At 41.7% G+C, this 21,978-nt stretch overlaps 1 protein-coding gene across 1 annotated transcript in view; it reads left to right on the forward strand.

The window, feature by feature from the left end:
* HEY2 (hes related family bHLH transcription factor with YRPW motif 2) overlaps positions 1-21,978 on the forward strand; it is a 70,553-nt gene that overhangs the window by 40,609 nt on the left and 7,966 nt on the right. The window contains exon 4 of the mRNA XM_086925327.1: positions 182-263. Coding sequence (XP_086781453.1) covers positions 182-263 — 82 coding nt within the window. The remainder of the gene's footprint in view (positions 1-181; positions 264-21,978) is intronic.

Consider the following 21,978-nt stretch of genomic DNA (forward strand, 5'->3'; position numbering starts at 1 on the left):
TGCAAGGCCGAGACTCCCTGAAAGGCTTACTGTGAGAATGCCGGGCTGTCTCGGGAAATTGAAACCATAAGACGAAAATGAATGGAAAGGGTCACAAATGAGGGCCTCGGGCACTTGTTAAAAAACAAGAAAAACTGAGGGAGAGAGCAATCTTTTTTATGCGTTCCTTTATCTCACGCAGGGATCTGCGAAATTGGAAAAGGCGGAAATCCTGCAGATGACAGTGGACCACTTGAAGATGCTGCAGGCGACCGGAGGCAAAGGTAAGCAGGCTGTGCGACGCCATTTAATACCTTTTGGCGGGAGGAGCGCGCGGGGGGTGGGGAATCCGAACAAACAAGCCGGCCATAGGCGGTCCTAGATTAAAGGAGTGGAAATCAATGCTAATGGCAGGATTGAACTCGTGGGAAAGAGCTGGCGGGACAAAGAAAGGCACTTGACCCTGGGCTTGTGTTTGCTTTCATAACACTGTGGGAGTGAAGGCTTCATTCACAGGCCTCCCAGTCCCAGGGTTTGTTTGGGCTTTGCGAGGGAGCTCAGAAATGCGCATTGGGGGAGACAAAACAAACACACAAACATGCAAACACAAACAAAAGGTCAGAGGCTGTCATTCTTCTGCCCAAAAAATAGCCATGTGAAATTCCGTTCGCCCACAGCTTGGTGTGGGGAAGCGTGCACGTGGGAGTGTATTGTCTGGGCGCTTTATAGCAAGTGCTTTGAGTAGAAGGGAAAAACGACACCCGGGCAGAAACCGTATCAGAAGGAAAGGAATAATGCTCCCTGCCCAGCAAATCGGTTTTACTTTTCGTGCTTCTTTAAGTCCGTCCATATAAAGGCTTTGCCACGACTCACTGCAGGCCATTCACTGGCATGACATTCCACACCATATCATGCTATCTATACACCACAGCAATACACATCATTTCCATACGACTCACACAACATTATTCACTCCACTATCATAGTACGTTCTTCTCAATCCACCATGGCAGCACGTCACAAGATTCCCGCCTAAAAATTCCCATGCTAGACGATCCAAAACAGTGGCGTAGTGAACCCCCCCCCCCCCCCTTCCCCACACACACAACTTAAGCAGGGGTGGTGTTGGCACCTATAAGTATTACCGGCTTGTTCTGTCTGCAGAAAAACGCTCATAAAATAAGAATGGGAAAACCATATTAGAGGTCAGGGGTGGGAAGCCAATAGCAGAAGAGAAGGCCTAAAAGGAGACATGAGGAGAGAAAGAGAATGAAAAAGCGAGCAGGGGTGTAGCTTCAATTGGTGCAGCAGGCGCTTTGGTACCAGGACCCAGAGGCTTAAGCAGCGCACTGAAACCTGTGTATTGCTGCATTTTAGCAGTCAAATAGTAGCTGTCGGGCCCATTTACTTACTTACAGTGCGGCTCACTGGCCATAATAGTGAGAGTGTGAGAGAGATGACTAGAAAGAAGAATGAAATGAAGAATTTATGAAAATAAGAAAGATTCTGTGACAAGTAGGAAGGGAAAAACATGAAAAGATGGATTCAAGGGTGAAAGCATTGATGTAAGAAATGTAAAACAACATTGCATTGGTGGGTGAAAGAAAGAATGGGTGGAATGATGAAAGGCTGGATGAATGGGTAGATGCATAAATGGAGGTGCGGATGGATAGGTTAATTGACAAATGGAGAGTAACATGATGAATGGATGAAAAAGGAGGGGTGCATGGATGGAAAATAATGAATCAATGGCTGTAAGTGTAAGGATTGAAGGATGGGTGGAAGAGTGATGATTGGGTGGATAGATCGAATGATACAGAAAGGAATAAAGCATGATAGATGGATGTAAGGTTGGATGAAGGGACCAAATATAGTGCGAGTAAGGCTTACTTGCTTCCCTCACCTCTGGGCATTAGAGGTACAGATCAAGAGGTGGATATTTTAATTTTCTAACCTCTCCCCTGATCCAAAATCACACCACACCACACCATGCAACACCTTACCATACTAAACCTTTTTACACAATACAGCATCAAAACATAACTGTAGACCATGCTGTACAAAAACCCATGGTGACACAAATCACACAACCTTGCTCCACACCACATCTAGCAAAATTACAACACACTCTACCATGCACCATACCATACCACATGACATCACTTCACCTGCAACCAGATCACATCATGTCCTACATTATAGTTCTGTATGCAGATCACCATTTAACCAAGATCCACCATCTCATTATAAGTTTCCACAAAACACCACACTGTTCCACACAATATAACACCAGGCCGCTCCATATCGTATCACGTTTTAGTACACAGCCACCATACAATGCTACACCTCAGATCTGGCTTTTTACCACATAACAAAATAACAATTTACATAATATATTTCACAGCATATCACATTTCTCTATGCCACACCACACAAAACACCACAGCACCTATCACAAAAACACCCAATCCAGCATTATATTATATAATACAACACCACATCGCACCTCCAGGAACCATTCCATGCACCTCCACATCACACATTACCACATTCTACTACAAGACAACTCACAATACCAAAGTTCAGCATCCGAGGCAACCACAAAACAAATCACAAGTCACATTGTCATGCAAAATCATGAAAAAGTAAATCATACACCTTTCCACACTTCATCAGTGTTTTGGGAGGATCATCACCATGCCTCACAACACACATCAAATTAAACAATTACATTAATAAAACCAATTTCGTAGCGCGCCCTGCATCGCATTTTGCAATCCAGGGCACGCAAAGAAATTCGTTTTTTTAATTTAATTGTTTACTTACCTGCAATCATCCATATTCCGGTGTTTACCACCCCCACCCTGCCTCTCCCCCGCCCTGCCTTTCTGCCCCACAGAACTCCCTCCACGGGCCCCGGCTGCAAATTAACACCTTACATTACCACGCAGCATATGCCATCACACATTATAAATCTGCATTCACTTACAGCACAGCACCTGAACTCACAATGCCACATTACATGGGGCAGCACCTGCTAACATTCTAACATTACTCCTCACCACACCCTTTAACACTTCACCACACCATTTCGCATCACACTTTCATCATTTGGCACCTTACCTGACTCTAAAACATAGGCCACCATGCCAGATCGCACAGCCTCACTACATCTCATACTCCACAACTTGTCCCCTTACCTCCCCCTATAATGCCACTATGCCTAACAACATCAACATATCACACCACCCAACACCACTCTACACCGCAACTCACAGCAGCACATTTTGAGCAACACCACATTTTGGATAACAGAACACCCCCACAGAATGTAAAACCACTCAACATCATCTTGCCATATCATGTCATGATTCCCACATAATGCCTCAATTTACCTTGTACTTTAAACCAGTACACCATACCACACTATACTCCATCCTACATAGCATAACAAACTATATTGAACTACACACGCTGCAATAAAAGACACTTTTCTCATCGCTTTCCTCCCCCTCATCACCCCATACCACCATGTCTTAAGCTGCCTAGAATGTGAAAGATCCCTTCTTCAGTAGGATTTTATTCAGCACAGGCTGTGCTGTCATATTAAACACAAATAACCAAAAAGGAGTCCCTCCTGAGAGAGCAGAACAAAGAAAAAGAGAATTTTAGCCTCATTGTAAGAAGGAAAGAAACTTTCTTTTTAAATACCCGTCACCCACCAGGGTTACCGCGTGGTGGCATGCTCCACCATAGGGTTCCTTCCTAACCTTCAACAGAAAAGGGCATGCTGCTACCAGCGAAGATGCAGGCGCACTAATTGTAAGATGTTCCTATACACCTATGTTGACTGTTTGGATATTGGGATGGGTTTACTTATATACAAAAAGGAGATTAAAAATAAAAACTAGTAGGAGAAAAATAGTTTAGTCACTCCCCTAGTTGATATGGTTCAAATATGGGGATGTCAGGAACTTCTTTAAGGTAAGTGACCCACCGTTTCCCTGGTTTCCTAGTTTCAAGCCCTACCCCAAAGCTTTTCTTCAGGACCAAAAGGGGGGAATGCTCCCACTCCACGAGTCACACAATGACTATGAATGAACAAAATGAACATAATTGAAGTAATGCAGCACCTAATTGGTCTGTTAAAATAAAAAAAAAACATTGTAGAGACCCTGTGAGGCCTCATGAGTCCAAGCAGTTAACAGGGATATCTGTAGTCAAACCTTCCTCAAAGCTACTCCCTCACTGGGAAGAGACCCGTTCGCCAGTGGCTCCGGAGCCATTTTATTTATTTTATTCATTCATAGTCATCAGCACCATAAGAAAAAAACCTTTTCGGTTAGAGATAAAGAATTCCTAACCATCCACTTATTCTCATGCACATTGTTCTGAGACTAGCCACAATAATACGATAGTGAGTAAAACAATAACACGATTTGTAGCATTGCAGAAAAAAATGCACCCTCCAAAAATATTACTCTCGTGTCCAGCTGCCATACTGCTACATGCTCTCCACCATGATTTTATGAGTCCTCAAAAAATGTATTAGCTGCTTTTCCTTTAAGAGGTATCACACTGACCACTTAACCATGAGGCCCTCCCTCAACTCATCTAGCGGGGACGAGCACACAGCGAACAGCATGGCTGGCAAGAGATGGCTGTGCCTCAGCAGCAAAAGAGGCAGAAAGACCCCTGATACCCAAGGCTGTCTGCAGGCAGTGTAACCCTAAGGGCCTTATGCCCAGATGCATCAAGCATTTTTGTAGTCGCAAACGGTGCGATTCCTTAAAATTGGCCGTTTGCGACTCCAAAAATGCTTTTTGATATGCATCATTAGTTTTTGTACAAATTCGCTAATTTTGCGAATTTCTTAAATACGATTGCATTTAAGGAATCGCAATTTTGCGATTCCTTAAATGGAATGCATCATTGTTAAAAAATTAGCGAATTTTAAAATTGCAAGTGCAAATTACCACGAGTTTGAACCTCGTGGTAATTTGCAAAATTGTTTAAAAAAGCACAAAAATGCATTTTTTAAACTGTTAAGTTACAGACACACATGTCCTTAGGACATGTGTGTATGTAACTTACATGTAAAAGTGCATTTCATGGGTGCAGGGGGGGGGTCCTTTGGACCCCCCTCTCCACCCTTGAAATGCTTTGTTGAATTCCGATTTCAAATTGCGAATTCGCAATTCCCATTCATTCCTATGGGCATTTCAGCCCATAGGAATGAATGGGAATTGCGAATTCGCTATTTGAAAATCGCATTTTTTATGCGACTCGGTAAAAATTGCGATTTTTACCGAATCACAAAAAAAATGCGAAAAAGATGATGCATACCATTTTGAGATTCCTAATTTGCGATTCGGTAATTTTCGCAAATTAGGAATCGCAAAACAGTACTTTGATGCATCTGGGCAACAGTGCCCCCGCCAGAAGCACGAAGTTCACATTTTCAAAGGCTTACGCCCCCAATCAAAGTGAAATGTGCTCTACAGTCTGGCATTGATGGCGGGTCCACTCCTCAACTTCAGAACCCCCACCCCTTCTTATTTGAAACACCATGCTTTATTTTACTGGTTAAAAAATACTATCACAAATAGGCAGCAATTTCCAATTCCAAAATACAGGTGAAATCAACTGGAATTTGCTCAGTAGTACTTCAGAAAATGTCAAAAAACCTTATGCCAAAATTGTCCAGATTGTACTTCATCTCAAGGAATATTAGCCGCATCCAGAGACTGTTCATGTACTGGTATGAACACTTGTTAGACTCGTCAAATGAGTCCTTGCCAGCGGGTCATCTTGTTTCCATCTCTTGGGTTTTGTTTTGGAGCCAAGTGTTGTCTGGTACTAGTGTTGCTGTTGTTTTCACTGTGAACCAGAGAGCCATATTTATAATTACTTCAAGCAATGCAGAAATACACTTTACAGCTCTGGGCTGTGTGAAAGGGAGTGGGCAAGAGTGAGCCACATCTCTCACAATATGGTGCATTACTGCTCTGTGCCTGCACTGGTGCACAAACCACTGCCTAGCGCCAATGCTGGCACACTTTCACTGTGGTGCTCGGGGTCTTGAGTACAGCAGGATTGTTTTTGTGCAGAAAGAGACACCTTACTGCACAAAAACAATCTTCTAAGGCTTTTTTCCTTTTTCTACCTGTGCTGCACAATATAGAAATAAAGATATTTCTCGCCGTTATGCCGCCCCAAGGAAGGTGTAGCATTCTGATGCATTTGCAGGTCTACCACTAATGGTAAATCTGGGAATGCTTCAGAAGCCATGGGTGGATGCATGGGAACACCCACGCTCCACCCACTGAACATTTGCCCGGGGCAGAGTAACATAGGGCAGTGACATGCGCTGCCTTGTATTACTACATATTTACCAAGCCATGCAGGGCCACGTAAAGTGACCTTCTGGGACTTGTTCAAACTCATCATCGTTGTTTTTGTCACCCTGTGCCCCTTGCACGGTGCTACAGAAACGCAAAACCCTATTTAAATATGCCCCAGAAATGTGGTACTTCAGACATACCTGCGTTTAAAATCTAACTAATAAATTATATGCAAGGGGTTCGATTTCTTGCCTGATTTAAGCATAAACAGCAAATAATAGGTCAAACCATATATCACTTAGGTAGTATCACTTTTAAAGACAACCCACAGCAATCACTATATTTGCTGTACCCACTTTAGCCGGTGTGAGTGTTATTTATTTTGCATAGACAGTATTATAGGAGTATAGAGCTTTTCGGAATAAATACATGCCACCATCACGCCGGGATTCTGGACTCACAGTAACCTTGTGCTACTTCCTTTATGGAACATTGCCTGATTACGTGCAGAGGCTTCTTAGCCAAGGGAATTCAATTGCCACAACCCGAATCCTCCTTGAATTACCAGTAGGAAGATATATTCTTATTCCAGCACTTTCACAGTGCTCTTGGTCCCCAGGATCCCCATCCTGCAAAGACCCCGTACCACGAGAGCGTCAAAACGTTGTCGGCAACTATAAAGGCAGAGCCCCAGCAAACTAGAAAAGTTTTCTAGGAATGAATAATTGTATCAGATATCTAAACAGCCCCATTAAATTCCAATAACCAATTGCTTCCTTCTTTATGAGCACTACAAATATTGCACTGTTTTGGTTATGGTCACTTCACTGGGGTCACAAAGTCAAGTCCAAACATAAAAATGTATATATTGTAAATAGACATCAGAATGTATTTATATGTCTTTTTACTCCTATAATACCTTCTATGCAAAATAAATAACACTCACTTGGGCTGAAGCGGGTACAGCAAAAATAGTGATTTCTGGGGGCTATCTTCAAAAGTGATACTACGTAAGTGATATATGGTTTGACCTTGCATAATTTGCTGTTTCTGCTTAAATCACACAAGAAGTCTAACCCCTTGCATAAAATGTATTAGTTAGATTAAATGAGTTCCTTGTGAACATCGTTTCTGCTTGAATAGCAATACCCAGTTTGCAAGGACATTTGGGTTGCCCTTGTTTTTTGTTAGAACACTTGCTCATGAAGCCATGACCAGTTTGTGAACCATATGGAGCGCACAAAGATCAAGCAAAACAAACTGCGTAGAAAGGGAGCACTTGGTGGTACAGTTCCCTTGGTGAAATCTAAGGACACAAGACTTGGCCACCCTGGATATAACAAAGTTATTTCTTAAATTCAAGTTCTCATAACTGGCACAGGACAGAGTAAGTGACTGAAGCCTTCCTTACGAATGGCCTGAAGCAACCCCTGTTATTTCTCACCCCGAAATTACGTTTACTCGGAAGGTGATTCTGATAAATCTGGGTTTGGGGAAATGAATGAAATTTCTAATTTTGGGGTTTAAAATTTTAGAATCCTGTGCAGATTCCTGTATGTTTCCCCCAGTATTCCACCTGGAGAGTGTGGCTGTCTGCAGCTTGTAAATCATAAGGTGAAGTACAATTCACCAATGTTGTTCCCGCTTAACTTAAAATTCGGATGGACACGGGATCTGCATTTACCAGTCCCAAAGAAATTAACAGACCACCCCTAATGAGAACTTAAATGTATTAATCAGTATGCATGAGAGTATTTGATGACTATCTATATTCAGAGAAAAGTTCAAGAAAACCATGGACCAAAGAACGACTACCAATGCACCCACACCAACACAGTCACAACAGATGCTGTGGTGTACAGAAACACATACTACTTCACTTTAATAGAGAATGATTGCATGTGTGTTCACAAAAAGTCCCTTAGGAAGCATGTTAGTTGAAGGGAGGAGTCTCATCAAAAATACTGGCACTACTTGACATAGACTCATGAATGCTTTCAGGACACAGGAACAGTGGCTGGCAAGAGAAGTCTATATTTATTGCAATAAGGGATACATTTCCGAATATAGATAGTGGTCGTAGACATGCTGGACATGTGGACAAAAAACTCACCCAACACAACACCATTCCCACCTGCTCACAAAATGCAACAAGTAAAACATATATAGACACCTGGGTGTGAAGATACCCAATTGCGATGGTGTTGTGAGGCAATATTAATGACAGTACTTCGCTATATACATTTCTGTAACAGAATATTATCACAATATGCATGCACACCAACCCCAGTGACTCCATTGAAGCAGGAATATGAACTATTTGCTCATTGTATGTGAGTACAGACAACTTTTATTTGCAAATATAAGGGGTAACCCAAATTGCATAATCTAACGGCCGACCCAGAAGCTACCGCAAAAGATGCAGCAACACAGAGAAATTACAACTTGGGCAATAGCTAACTACCACTACTTGGTGTGCCTAAGAAAATGTAGCCATTATTTTACCTTTCAGGCAGTGCTACTGATTTGTAATCATCTATCGAGTTATGCTTGCTGGATTCATTACCCACCATACTTCTTTTAGCCAAATGATCAACTAAAGATGGAAGCTATTGTTTCCCTTGGTCCTGCAAAGCTGAAGATTTGCCAGGATATTACAACAGACATATAATATAATATAATATAATATAATATAATATAATATAATATAATATAATATAATATAATATAATAAAATTATAATATAATATAATATAATATAATACAATACAATAACTTGTTAAATATTATAAAATTGAAGTTGCATACTGAATGTTCAGTATACCAAATAATAGTGTTTTTTGTCAAGGCCAGGCATGTAAACCACAATGAGCATCAGGATTCTGTGTCAATCCCAGTTTTATTATTAGGTTGCCATCAGTACTTTGAACAAATAGCCTTAACTAATACTTCCAGAATAAGTTGTGTGTCCTCCTTCCTGACTGTTTATGTTCGTACAACAAACACTAGCAAAAGAGCCCTGTGCTAATGTAGCAATTACCAATATACAGTGGCTTTTAAATATCTGCTAGGGTGCTCCAACTAAAGTAAAATACAACCTCTTTAAACCTTGTTCTTCTTTCCCTGTCCTACCTTTTTAAACCCTTCCCTCTGACTCTTCCCCTCTACCTCTTCTTTACTCATACCAAACCTCCTCCTACTGCTATGAAAACTAAAAATAAAACTTTCTAGACCCTTCCTTCTTCTATCCGTCCCCTATTCCTTTTACAACTCAAATAACAGACTAACATGCCCACCTCTCAAATCAAATTAATTTCAAATTTTCCTACACTAATAAACCACTAATGGGTTTTGGGTTCCAGAGTAGCCTGGTTTTTGCCGAAAATTGCTCCAACACCTCATCAGGGGAGCAAGAGCTACCTAAATGCAAATCATTTCCTCTTCCATACCTCCACTATCCTTTTCAATCCAAATAACAGACTAACTTGTCCACTGCTCAAATTAATATCATATTTCTCCATACTAATTCACCACTAATCCTTTTCTGGTCCCAGATTACCGTGCTACTTGAAGAAAAGCACTTTAATACCTCATCATGCAGCAAGCGTTATATAAATGCAAACCTTTTACTCTTGTTATGTTATGTTAAAGTCAATTTATAACGCGCATGGATACTCGGAAGTGTCCCGACGCGGATGCCAAATAAAGGAGACAGAGAGGCGTAGACTCTACTTTCTCCATTTGTTCACTGTGCCTTTCACCTGTTCTCTCAGGGTCATCTCTCTCAATGCCAGCCCCCTTAACCTGTTGACTTATTCCCATTACTATTTAATTAGTGAGACCTCTTTGGGCCCTAAATCTGTCACCCGTGTACACCAGGTGCAACCCGATCACTGACATAATATCGAGGGACAGAATATCAACCATCAAAAATATTGTTGCAAAAATATCGACAGACAGAATATCGAGTTTCTATCTACAAACAGGTAAGTACTAAAATATCGAGTTAAAAATATTGTTTACTAAAATATAGTTTTTAAAAATATCGACTTTACTAAAAACAATGTTAAATTAAATTATTATTAAAAATGAATTACTAAAATATACTTAAAAATACTTAAATTAACTTTTAATAATTAAAAAATTAATGAAAGTTATAAAAAAATGTTTTAATTCATATTTGATAAAACATATATATATAGTAACAAAATATAATTAAATAATATCCAATATTATTAAAGTACAATAACAAAAGTGTAAAAATTACTATTCCCACTCCAAAGAGTGCAATCGTAGGGAAAGCGTTGGATAGCGTAGGGGTTAAAATTACTATTCCCACTCCAGTGGGTGCAACAGTATGGAAAGCATTGGATAGCGTAAGGGTTAAAATTACTATTCCCACTCCAAAGAGTGCAACAGTAGAGAAAGCGTTGAATAGCGTAGGGGTTAAAATTACTATTCCCACTCCAGTGGGTGCAACAGTAGGAAAAGCGTTGGACAGCGTAAGGGTAAACATTACTATTCCCACTCCAAAGAGTGCAACAGTAGGGAAAGGGTTGGATAGCGTAGGGGTTAAAATTACTATTCCCACTCCAGTGGGTGCAACAGAAGGGAAAGCGTTGGATAGCGGAGAGGTAAAATTTACTATTCCCACTCCAGTGGGTGCAACAGTAGGGAAAACGTTGGCTAGCGTAGAGGTAAAATTTACTATTTCCACTCCAGTGGGTGCAACAGTAGGAAAAGCGTTGGATAGCATAGGGGTAAAAATTACTATTCCCACACCAGTGAGTGCAACAGTAGAGAAAGCGTTGGATAGCGTAGGGGTAAAAATTACTATTCCCACTCCAAAGAGTGCAACAGTAGGGAAAGCTTTGGATAGCGTAAGGGTTAACATTACTATTCCCACTCCAGAGAATACAACATTAAGGAAAGTAAATACTTCATATAATATTAAAAAAATTACAAAATAATATCTATACATTTTTTTATTATTAACAATTTAATATAATATAATAATTAATATATTAAAATTACGAATTAACAATAATTATTTCAATTAGTTACCTATTAATACAACTTAATTACAAATTAACAATTAATTATTTAATAATTACAAATTAATTAACAATTATTTCGAATTAAATACAATTAAATCAATTTTATTATTTAATTAATTATTAATAAATTACTTCCCACCCTATTCCCCTATAAACCCACAACCCGCTACAGAAAATAAACTAATAAAATTAACATAATTAGCAATTAATCAATTAAATTAAATTAATTTGCAAATAAAATTTTAATAATTACCCATAAAAACTTAATTAATAATTAATTCTAAATAAAGACCAATAAATAATTTTACATATTTAATTAATTATAATTTAATTACTTCCCACCCTATTCCCCTATAAACCCACAACCCGCTACAGAAAATAAATTAGTAAAATTTACATAATTACCAATTAATTAAAATTAATTACCAATTAAAATTTAATTAATTAACAAATATAAATTAATGAGAAATTAATAAAAAATTACTACCAATAAATAAATTTACATATTTAATTAATTATAATTAAATTACTTCCCACCCTATTCCCCTATAAACCCACAACCCGCTACAGAATTAAATTACGCAATAATTATAAAAACAAACTTCATTAATTAAAATTAATTATAACATAAAAAGACACTTTTCACACATATTATAACATAAAAAAACACTATAAAAAATTATATATTATTAAAAAAAACGATATTTTTTACTATCTATATTATATACTTCGATATTTTAACTTTCTATATTTTTAACAATCGATATTACATCACTTACCTTAAAAACGATATTTTGGATATCTATATTCTGTCCTGTCGATATTTTGTCCAATCTATATTTACAACTCGATATTATGTCCAATCAATATTTTGGACTCGATATTATGTCTGTGCACCGGTGCAACCATGAAGCATTAACCTCTGTGCATCCATGCTCTTCCGGCAGAGAGACACCCTTACTACATGGCAGATGGCTGTGATCTCTTGACAAACTGACACATGGACTGCACCTTCTCTTCTTCTCCACACCATTCCATATAGACCTCAATTGACACTTCTTTCCAACTGTTAATATCTTGCATGGTCCAAAAAATCAGACTCACTTGTGGGGTGCTGTCTCTACTCTCAGTAGACCCATGGCACCCTCACTCCCACCTTCCACACAATATGTTAACCCACCAGACCTGCTGCCCTTATCACATGCACTGTCTACAATTCATCTGATGTGCTAATCCTCAGTGCTTCACTGACATGAATAGCATTGATGTTGTCTATCTTTCAGAAAGCCAGTAGCCGTGGGCCACAAGAGGTTCCCTAGTCACCACCACTCTTGCAGGACCTGCTCTCCCATTGCAGACATGTGTACCTATTGAAGACATATTTCTCTTTGTCTCTCTCAGGCTTTACAGCCAATAGTCCTTTTTTACCTATTAGGTTCAAGGCCTTCCATTTAGGGTGCACGACTTGGTGTCCACCATTGTCAACTCCTTCCACAGAAGCACCAGAACACACTCCCCCGGTCACACACATTGATGACTCAACCCGACCTTTAGGCATGTTGTCTTTTTCACTGGTCTCTCTATAATTCGTAATTTCATTAGGTCCCATTTCAGGTCTGGTTGTCAAAGCTACCTCACCAGATACAACTGAATATCCAGTGAAAGATACACAGGCGCCCTGGGGCCTATGGTGAGAATAAACAGGATTAGATGCAAGAGCGGAGAGGGAAACATTATTGCAGTGTAAATATGAAGCAATGCTTTGAGCATATGTTAAGCACATGAGCACATGTTAAGGAATTAAACTTCAATGTCACTTGCTAGTCCTAAGAACCTAGTGCTCTGCAACTATCTTACCCAACTGATCAATCATTTATGAGTCTGGCCCCCCTTAAAACAGCTCTGTCCTCGAGTGACCTGTGAATCCCCAAGTAGAAAAAACTTTTCTCCTGCCATTTTTAACCTACATAGATACACTAGCGCTTTTTGGTTGCTGCTTGGATGAACAAAGAACATCCTAGGAAGACTACAAATCGTCATTTGACTTGTAATCTGTTTTAAAACTTTCTGTTGCATTAAAACTACCACTGTTTTTAAAAACTGCCGCATACTCGCACTTAAAAGAAATTATACACACCGCTGATTAGAGCGGGATCTATTGCTTGTTTGGGCGCTCCAGTGCCATCTTGGGTGAGGAGTTGCCACTCGAGGGCGCCATCTTGGAGAGCGCACTAGTGGCTGGGCTCGACACGCTTGCTGCCTATATAATCCGGGGCATTGCAAGCAGCTAGTTGATAGATATGCTAGCGCTTTTTGTTTGCAGCTTGGATGAACAAAGAACATACTAGGAAGACTACAAATCGTCATTTGACTTGTAATCTGTTTTAAAACTTTCTGTTGCATTAAAACTACCACTGTTTTTAAAAACTGCCGCATACTCGCACTTAAAAGAAATTATACACATTGCTGATTAGAGCGGGATCTATTGCTTGTGTGGGGGCTCCAGCGCCATCTTGGGTGAGGAGTTGCTACTCAAGGGCGCCATCTTGGAGAGCGCACTAGTGGCTGGGCTCGACACGCTTGCTGCCTATATAATCTTGGCAATGCAAGCGCGCAGCTCGCGCGCGCAGCGGGCGCGCCGGAGGCGCCCCATTGGCAAGCCCGTCTGTGCCCGTCCGCGTCCCGGGCGTGCCCAGTGCCAGCCACGCTGCCCGTTTGGGAAGCGATGGACGTCGCATTGTGTATACAAGGACTCAGCTAATGGAAATAGGTGGGAGGGTAGAGCCTGATACCTTCAATCATGACCCTTTCAAGATAGAGGCAAGTAGGGTTAAGAATATTAGACTGAGTTGTGGGCTGATCAACTGCAGGTCGCTGGTCAAGCATCACACGGAAATCTCTATTTTGATTGAAGACGTATTATTTCTAACCGAAACCTGGATTCGAGCAGAATCCGCGCTTGAAATAGGACTTGCTTGCCCAAAGGGCTTTAACATCCTACATAACCCAAGGCTTAAGGGCAGAGGAGGAGGGGTTGGAGTGATCTATAGAGAAGAACTGAATTTTGCTTCGATAAAAGTGGATGAGGTTAATGGGTTATTGCTCATGGGATTCTCGCTGCAGGAACCCAAAGGTAGCCAACTCACAGGACTGATTTGTTACAGACCTCCAGGGAGCGTCACCCATTAGCAAGACGCTCTAGATACCATTACCAATCTCTCCCTTGCACATTCCAGAATGATTATCCTTGGTGATTTTAACTTGTGGGAGAATGCCTCTCTGGGTATTCATTTGAGAGAATTGACGCACACCTGTGCTAACTTGAGTCTTCAACAGCTAGTCAAACTCCCGACTCACCAAGGAGGTCATATACTTGACCTGCTTTTTGCCAATGCCTTGGAGACTGAGGTACTGAGTGTTACACCCCAAAACGGGACAGACCACCACCCAGTCTCATTTTATATCCTACTCTTGGAACATACAGGACAAGCTAAGATACCTGTGGCATTTCGGGTCGAAGGTGGGCGAAGTTGGGTAGGTTAGGGGCCACATTAACGCCACCACCAGATAGCCTTTTCTGTGCCACCGCCTCGATTGAGGCTAATTATAACATCTATCATAACTATATCGTGGGTGCGCTGGATCAAATAATCCCGATAAAAAAATCAGAATAAGAAATAAAATCTCTGCACCATGGTATAGTGATGAATTGAGACATCTACGCCTGCTGTGTAAAAAGGCAGAAAGGAAATGGAGGAAGGGCTACTTGGAGGGGGATAGGCTTGAGCTGAGGGCAGCACAGATTGCGTATAAACAACAGATCCGAGAATGTAAGGCCCTATTCTATGCCAACTCCATTTTGCACGCTTCTAATGGAATTAGAGAACTTTTTAGGATAGTCAGAGACTTATCAGCTCCAACGTGTCTGATCAATAAAGTGGTAGCCTCCCAGGAACTATGTGATGATATTGCCTCGCATTTCCTGGATAAAGTGGGAAAGATTGTAAGCTCACTCAGGGTGTATAATACCGACACCCGGCCTCACATCTAACTGGAGACGGAGGGGGCCCGAGCCAGTTACACACCCTTGATAGCTTCCAGGCTCTCTCTGACTCCGCCTATAACAAGGTGGCGCAAAGTATATCCTCAGGATCTCCCTCTGACCCTTTGCCACAGAAAATATGGAAAAGCTATGGCTACACAACTCTCCCCTGGCTTAGACAGATATGCAATCAGTCATTGGAAAAAGGCACTGTCCCGGGAGAATGAAAGCAGGCGGTGGTGAGACCACTGATTAAAAAACTTTCCTTAGACCCCCAAACCCAGTCAATTTCCACCCAATCTCGCTGCTCCCTTTTCCTATTAAAATCTTGGAGAGGGCCGTAAGCAGGTCCTTGTCAAACTTTTTTGAGGAACACCACTTGTTGGACAAGGATCAGTTCGGGTTTTGGCCAGGCCACGGGACGGACTCTGCCCTCTTGACTATGCTGGACAACCTACGAATGCGGGCCGACAACGGGAATGGTGCAATATTGGTACTTCGATATGTCGGCCACGTTCGATACGGTAAGCCACCCAATCCTCTTAGAGAGATTGAAAAGGAGGGAGGTTAGGGGTAAAGTCTTGCAATGGCTCTGTTCCTATCTGACAGAAAGAGAACAGACAGTCTCTATGGCACCTTTCACCTCCTGAAAGACGTCGGTCACCCATGGGGTACCCCAGGGCTCTGCTATTAGCCCTATTTTTTTTAATGCCTATCTGCAGCCACTGTTTTCTATCATCAAATCGTTCGGGGTTGACTTGGTCAACTATGCGGACGATACGCAGTTGGCATTCTCCCTGGAAGGAGAACAGGCAGTTTCCTTGGAGCACTTCCAAGAGTGTATGTGCCACACCGCAGATTGGCTGCGGAGGAACTCTTTGCAGTTCAATTGCGGAAAAGCTGAAGTGCTCTACTGCTCTCCTGCAAGGCCGTCCACTTACTCCCCGTTGGAGTTTAGACTTACTCTAGAGGAAGATCCACTGATCCCGACCAACACGGTTCGGAACCTGGGGGTCCTAATAGATATAAACCTCCAGATGGAGTCACAGGCAACTAAGACAGCTAATGTCTGCTTTGGCTTGTTGCGCCTGCTACGTCGAATACTCCCTATCTTACCAAGAGATCTGCGCGCTTTGGTAGTAAGCAGCACAGTGTTGAGCAGACTGGACTATTGTAATTCCCTATATTTAGGAGCCCCCCCAGTACATCTTTCAGGGGCTGCAAAGAGTCCAGTCTGCAGCGGCAAAACTGGTGCTGAGTCTGCGACGTGATTCATCTTCCACCTCCGCATTGAGGCAGCTTCACTGGCTACCAATCAGGGAAAGGGTTCTTTTCAAGTCACTTTGCCAGGTGTTTAGGGCCTCACATGAGATGGGCCCAGTCCCACTACAGGAAAGATTCTCCTGGTACCTCCCTCAGAGACAGCTCCGGTCCTCGGGTACCGGTTTGCTGGCAGTCAGGAAATTTAAACGCTCGCAGTTGGGGGGGTGGGGGGGGGGGGGGTTCAGTGTGGTAGGGGCACAGTTATGGAACAAGTTACCACAAATGATCAGACAGAGTGTCTCAATAATCGAATTTAGGAAAAGCCTGAAAACGTGATTATTACCAAAACTCTGATCCATGTTCCATCCTCTCTCTTCACCACCCAGCTGACCAAGTGTTTGATATCTAAAGCGTCAGGATACCCGTAGGGTGGCAGTAGCGCTATACAAGCATAGATACAATACAATACAATACAAAGAGATTAGCCACACACACCACTCCAGCTACCCCAATAGATAGTTCTTCACTGGCCACCCTTGCATTTTCCTCTCTTATGCTTCTCCAAAAAGCAAGGGTTGGCAATTTGCTTCTCTGCAACACCCTAAGAAAACAAAAGCAGTCACATGGTCAACCCTCATTACTATGCAAAAATATTCCTCTTTACTACAAGTCAACTATCTGGTTTAGTGAAACACTGTGTAACAATTTCCCTTGCTTTGCCTCTGGTCTATTGAGTACTGCCCTTTTGAAGGCCTCGACTTGGTGCTACAAACGCACTGACTGAAATATTATTGTTGCCAAAAACATCCCTCATCTCACTCCCGTTGACATATATTTCAAACTTAAAAGAACATCTTTGAGTTGTCCCAAGTATCCTTACATTTCACACTGCCAATATAATTTGTAGCCACTTGTTTTTTTTTTAAAAAAAAAGAGAATAAAATGCTATATTGACTAAAACCAGTTTCATGAACCTCCAACACATGTGCCAGAAAAGACTGCAATGGCGTCCGACCACACAAAAGACACATACCTCATTTTCCATGCTTTGGGACCACTGTTAAAAAAAGTCATCTAGCGTTGGCCCCCTTTCGCTGACACAAACAACGACCATTTTGCTAGCCCAATCATATGATGTATTGACTTTAAGTTGAAGTAAAAAAAAGACACCCACCCATAGTTATACTAGTGATTTGCAGCACCTAGCATTTCAGCTGTTTGGTACCAGAATATCGTAATCTAATTATCGCCTGACAGAAATATTGTATCCAAAATATCGCTCCCAAAATTATCTTCACATTAGTGTTAATAATAATAGTAAATGTATACCAAATGGGACAATATTTTTGTAAACAATATTTAGGACACGGGGGCATATTATCAAGAAACGGCGTTAACATTATCGCCGCTTTACTGCCGTTAAAGCGGCGATAATGGGCTTGATAATATGCCCTTGATAGTTCACATTGAAGCCCCTGTTCTGGTGTGAACATGGGCTTCTATGGGAATTCTCTACGGCGTACTATCTAGCCCATTATCTCCGTTTTAGCTGCAGTTTTCTGCCGCTAAAGCGGCGATAATGTCAATTCCGTGCTTGATAATATGCCCCACAATGTTTGTCAGTTGGATCATATGTTTTTTAACAATAGTTTAACATTTACCCCGATTCCAAGGGCGTAACAAAGGCCCCCGCAGCCCCCGCAGTATAGGGGGCCCCCGAACTCTGAGTGCCTCCTCAGTACATTTTTTTTTTTAAAGGAGCGACGTCAATAATACTTTTATTTGATTTATAAAAATCATAAAAGGGTGGGTCTTACCACCATACAAACAGCATGTACGTTGAAAGGTCAGCATAAAAACAAAATTAAAATCACCTAGAAAATCATAAGTTTAAAACCTGGTCTTAACAGGCTTTGACAAATACACAATCGCAGTATACAATTTTAAAAGTGTGGCTGAGGAAAGACGAGGCTGTCTCATTGGAGCTGCTAAACAACTGATAATTGGTCTAGGAAAAAAGCAGGTACTTTGGGAAATGAATGAGTTTGGTGAAAAATGCGCATTTTAACTCAGAAAGGAGAACACAACCTAGAAAGTAAAGGAATAACCATTAGGAAGGGGAGTGGGAGTCCGGCGGCAGCCGTGATGAGGCCGGCTGGCCGAAGTCATCTTTAATTATTGCCTTGTTTTCTAGCTCTTGTGCAGCATTAGCCAGAATTTTTTAGTTTTGCAGGCTAGTTGTATCCGGGACCCGCTGAGGCATTCTATCACAGCCGCCCTGCAAGTTCTCACCTGGGCTTCTCTTAAAGTGGTAGCAAAAGCGTTTTCCTTAGTTTCTGCAGTGCAGGGCATATGCATATTAAATACAATAAAGCCTCCTCAATACAGTATGTTGGCTTGAGAGCTCCTGAGTGAGCCGGAATGGGGCCCTTCCATTCACTTTGCAGGGGTGCCGCCTCGAGTTTTGTTGTGCCACTGCCGATTTCCCTCATAGACTGCAAGCTAGGGGGCTGCTTTTAGAGCAGGGTGGGCTGCATGACTCAATCATGAGGCCTAGCCCCATGCTAATATGGGAATCATGAATGCATGAAGTGTGGGGGTGGTCTAATCATTTTTGCCAGGACTGATTTTGGTTTTATGCGACGACGACACCGACTGACACTGTTTCTATGTGAGCACTCACTTCCCCGACACCAGACCGGTTTCTATGTGAGCACTCACTTCGCGGTGGCAAAGCAAGGGCACAATGGTCTTTAAGCAAATGCAAGCCAGACCAAAAGTTCCCCTTCACCCTGTCAGGGCCAGACTGGAAACCCTGGAAAAGAGCTTGGCCAGTCCCAGGAAAAGGGGGGGAGGAGAGGGGTTGAGGTGCTATCAGAAAGCTTTGTGTCGCTTTTGTTGTTGGGGCTTCAAAACCCGCCCCCTGTAACAAAAACCTCCCCCAGGGGTCTAAATCTGCCCCCCTTTGCCGGCCTACCGAGGAAACGCCCTCTGCCCGCAATGACTAGCCTGGCCCTACCACCAGCGGGTAATAATAGCCAACCATAATTAGGATGAAGTGGACTACTCACACCCTTGCTGCACTCACAACGGCTGTGCCCCTGTTCCTTGCTTTCTCTACAAACATTTTGAGGAAATGCACCCTAACTCCTACCAGTCACATATTGTTGACAAGATATTAAAGAACCCGAAGACAAAAGTGCGGGGCTCCCGCAAAGTTAAGCGCCCGACCAGGGAGTAAACCATTTCAGATGCTGCCAGGCCTCAGATCACTAACCACATTGCACAGAAAAATTATTTCCATTATGTGTTGTGCGGAGAAAGAAACGACACAAGATGTTTCCAGTTTGCTTTTAAGTAACTCAGCATGTAAAAGAAGGTCTTTATAGAATCCCAAAGCAGACGACTCTCAAACACAATGGTTTTTTTTCATTTTTCAATTCTTTCCTAACTTCCCAAAGCTGGCAAGAATCAAGAATCCTTATACCATCTCATACATGTTCCGAGGATAGATGGATAGGGCAAGAAGTCACTAATAGCCTTTTAATATTGCCAACAGTGTGTATGTGTGTGTGTCTGTCTGTCTGTGCTTGTGGGTGTGGGTGTGCTCCTTGTGTGTGCTGGTGTGTGTGGGAGAGAAAGAGAACACAGGGTCTGGATCCAAATCACCATGAAAAATGCCTACACTGGAATTTCAGTCTCCCACGATACAAGATGAGAGGCACAGATTTTTTTTTTAGTTTAATTTTTTGCTTCAAAGCAACTGAAACACTGATGTTCTTAATTTTTCCACCACTTTGTTATTTGGTTACGAGAACAACTCCTGCATATTGCGTTACCAGAAATGGTCACACATGTTAATTTCCATATGTCTCCTGAACTCATCCCTACTGAGTCATCCGCTTACGATGGAACTGAAGCTAACAAGTGAAGATTGTGTTCATATGTGATGTAGTCTCTATGATATATCAATACCAATTTTGGAGGCCACGAATCTTTAGGCAGTTCTTTCAGGAGTTTGAGTATTTTTCAAATATTTTGTAGGGCATCTTTGAAGAGTATCAGTGAAAACACGCAGGGTCTGATTAAAAAAGCCATTACCATAAGTATATAAGGATTACTGCTAAGCATTCAAAAAATGTCGCCTAGCGTTTGTAAATCTATTTACTGTTGCAAAAGACTGTGTACAAATATGCGTGGGGTGTGGCCATATGAAGGTGTGCTTTTCCTTGAGAGTTTGTGAACACTTGCAAGCTCATCAGTTTGTTGTCATTTTTGTACCAGACAGGCAGCGGTTTCCCCTTTATAAAGGAGTTGAATACTGCCTTGAGTATGAAATGTCGAGGTTCTAGGTGTCAGTTTGCTTGCCCAACAATTCGGGGAGTTTCCTGACCAGTATACTCCCCGGTTGAGTGAAACTTCACTCCATCTACTGGTTGTATGTGTGTGTATATATATATATTTTATATATTTATATATATATAATATATATATATATATATTTTTTTTCCCCCGCCAAACTATAATAGATTGAGTGTACATTGCACATCACTTCTTTTTCACTTACCTTAGTCCTGATGAAAGCCGCTACATCCCCTCTGGTAAATTAGGCTGAAACATGTTGACTATTCTAATCATTTGACAGATCGAATCTCCCTTTTTCTTAGCTCCAATGTTTAGTTCTGACCTATGAATGCCATATTAAAGTTGGTTAGCATATCACAGAGTCAGTTTTAATCACTCACACTTTCGTTTCACTCCTTTCTCACCACACCCTGTTCATCAAGAGGTTTAGTATAACTCAGCAACTCCATTAAAACATCAGTGAGCTCTTCCCTATCAGAGAGGGGGCTGTAGCCGCACTAGGATTAGGTTCATAGTGCAAGGAGAACCCCGATGATGAAGCATGTCAACCACGGGTGGGTGAGGGGAATCCTCCTAAGAAAGGGAAACTCCAGCACACCGATAATATGCTTCTAGACCCAGAGCCCACAATGTGTTGTCCATTCATATACTCTTCTCTGAGCCTTTTCCATCCTGCAAATGATCTAAGATTTGCTCCTGCAAATAGAGTAGCTTCCCTTCCAGGGTGGTTAGGAGAACAACACCCCCCCCCAACCATGGTGTGGGTATCAGAGAAGGAATTTCTCCATGGAAAAAAATAGTAAATTGTATATATATAGCGCTTGGTACCCTTGACAAGACATTGAAGCACTTTGCAGTGAGTATCATACTATTGTAGAATGCAAGATTAGAATTAAATAGCAGATCAGTAATCTGTGCTTCCTTTTTT

This window comes from Lissotriton vulgaris, chromosome 6 (assembly GCF_964263255.1).
Source record: "Lissotriton vulgaris chromosome 6, aLisVul1.2, whole genome shotgun sequence".
In the NCBI taxonomy this organism is placed as follows: Eukaryota; Metazoa; Chordata; class Amphibia; order Caudata; family Salamandridae; genus Lissotriton; species Lissotriton vulgaris.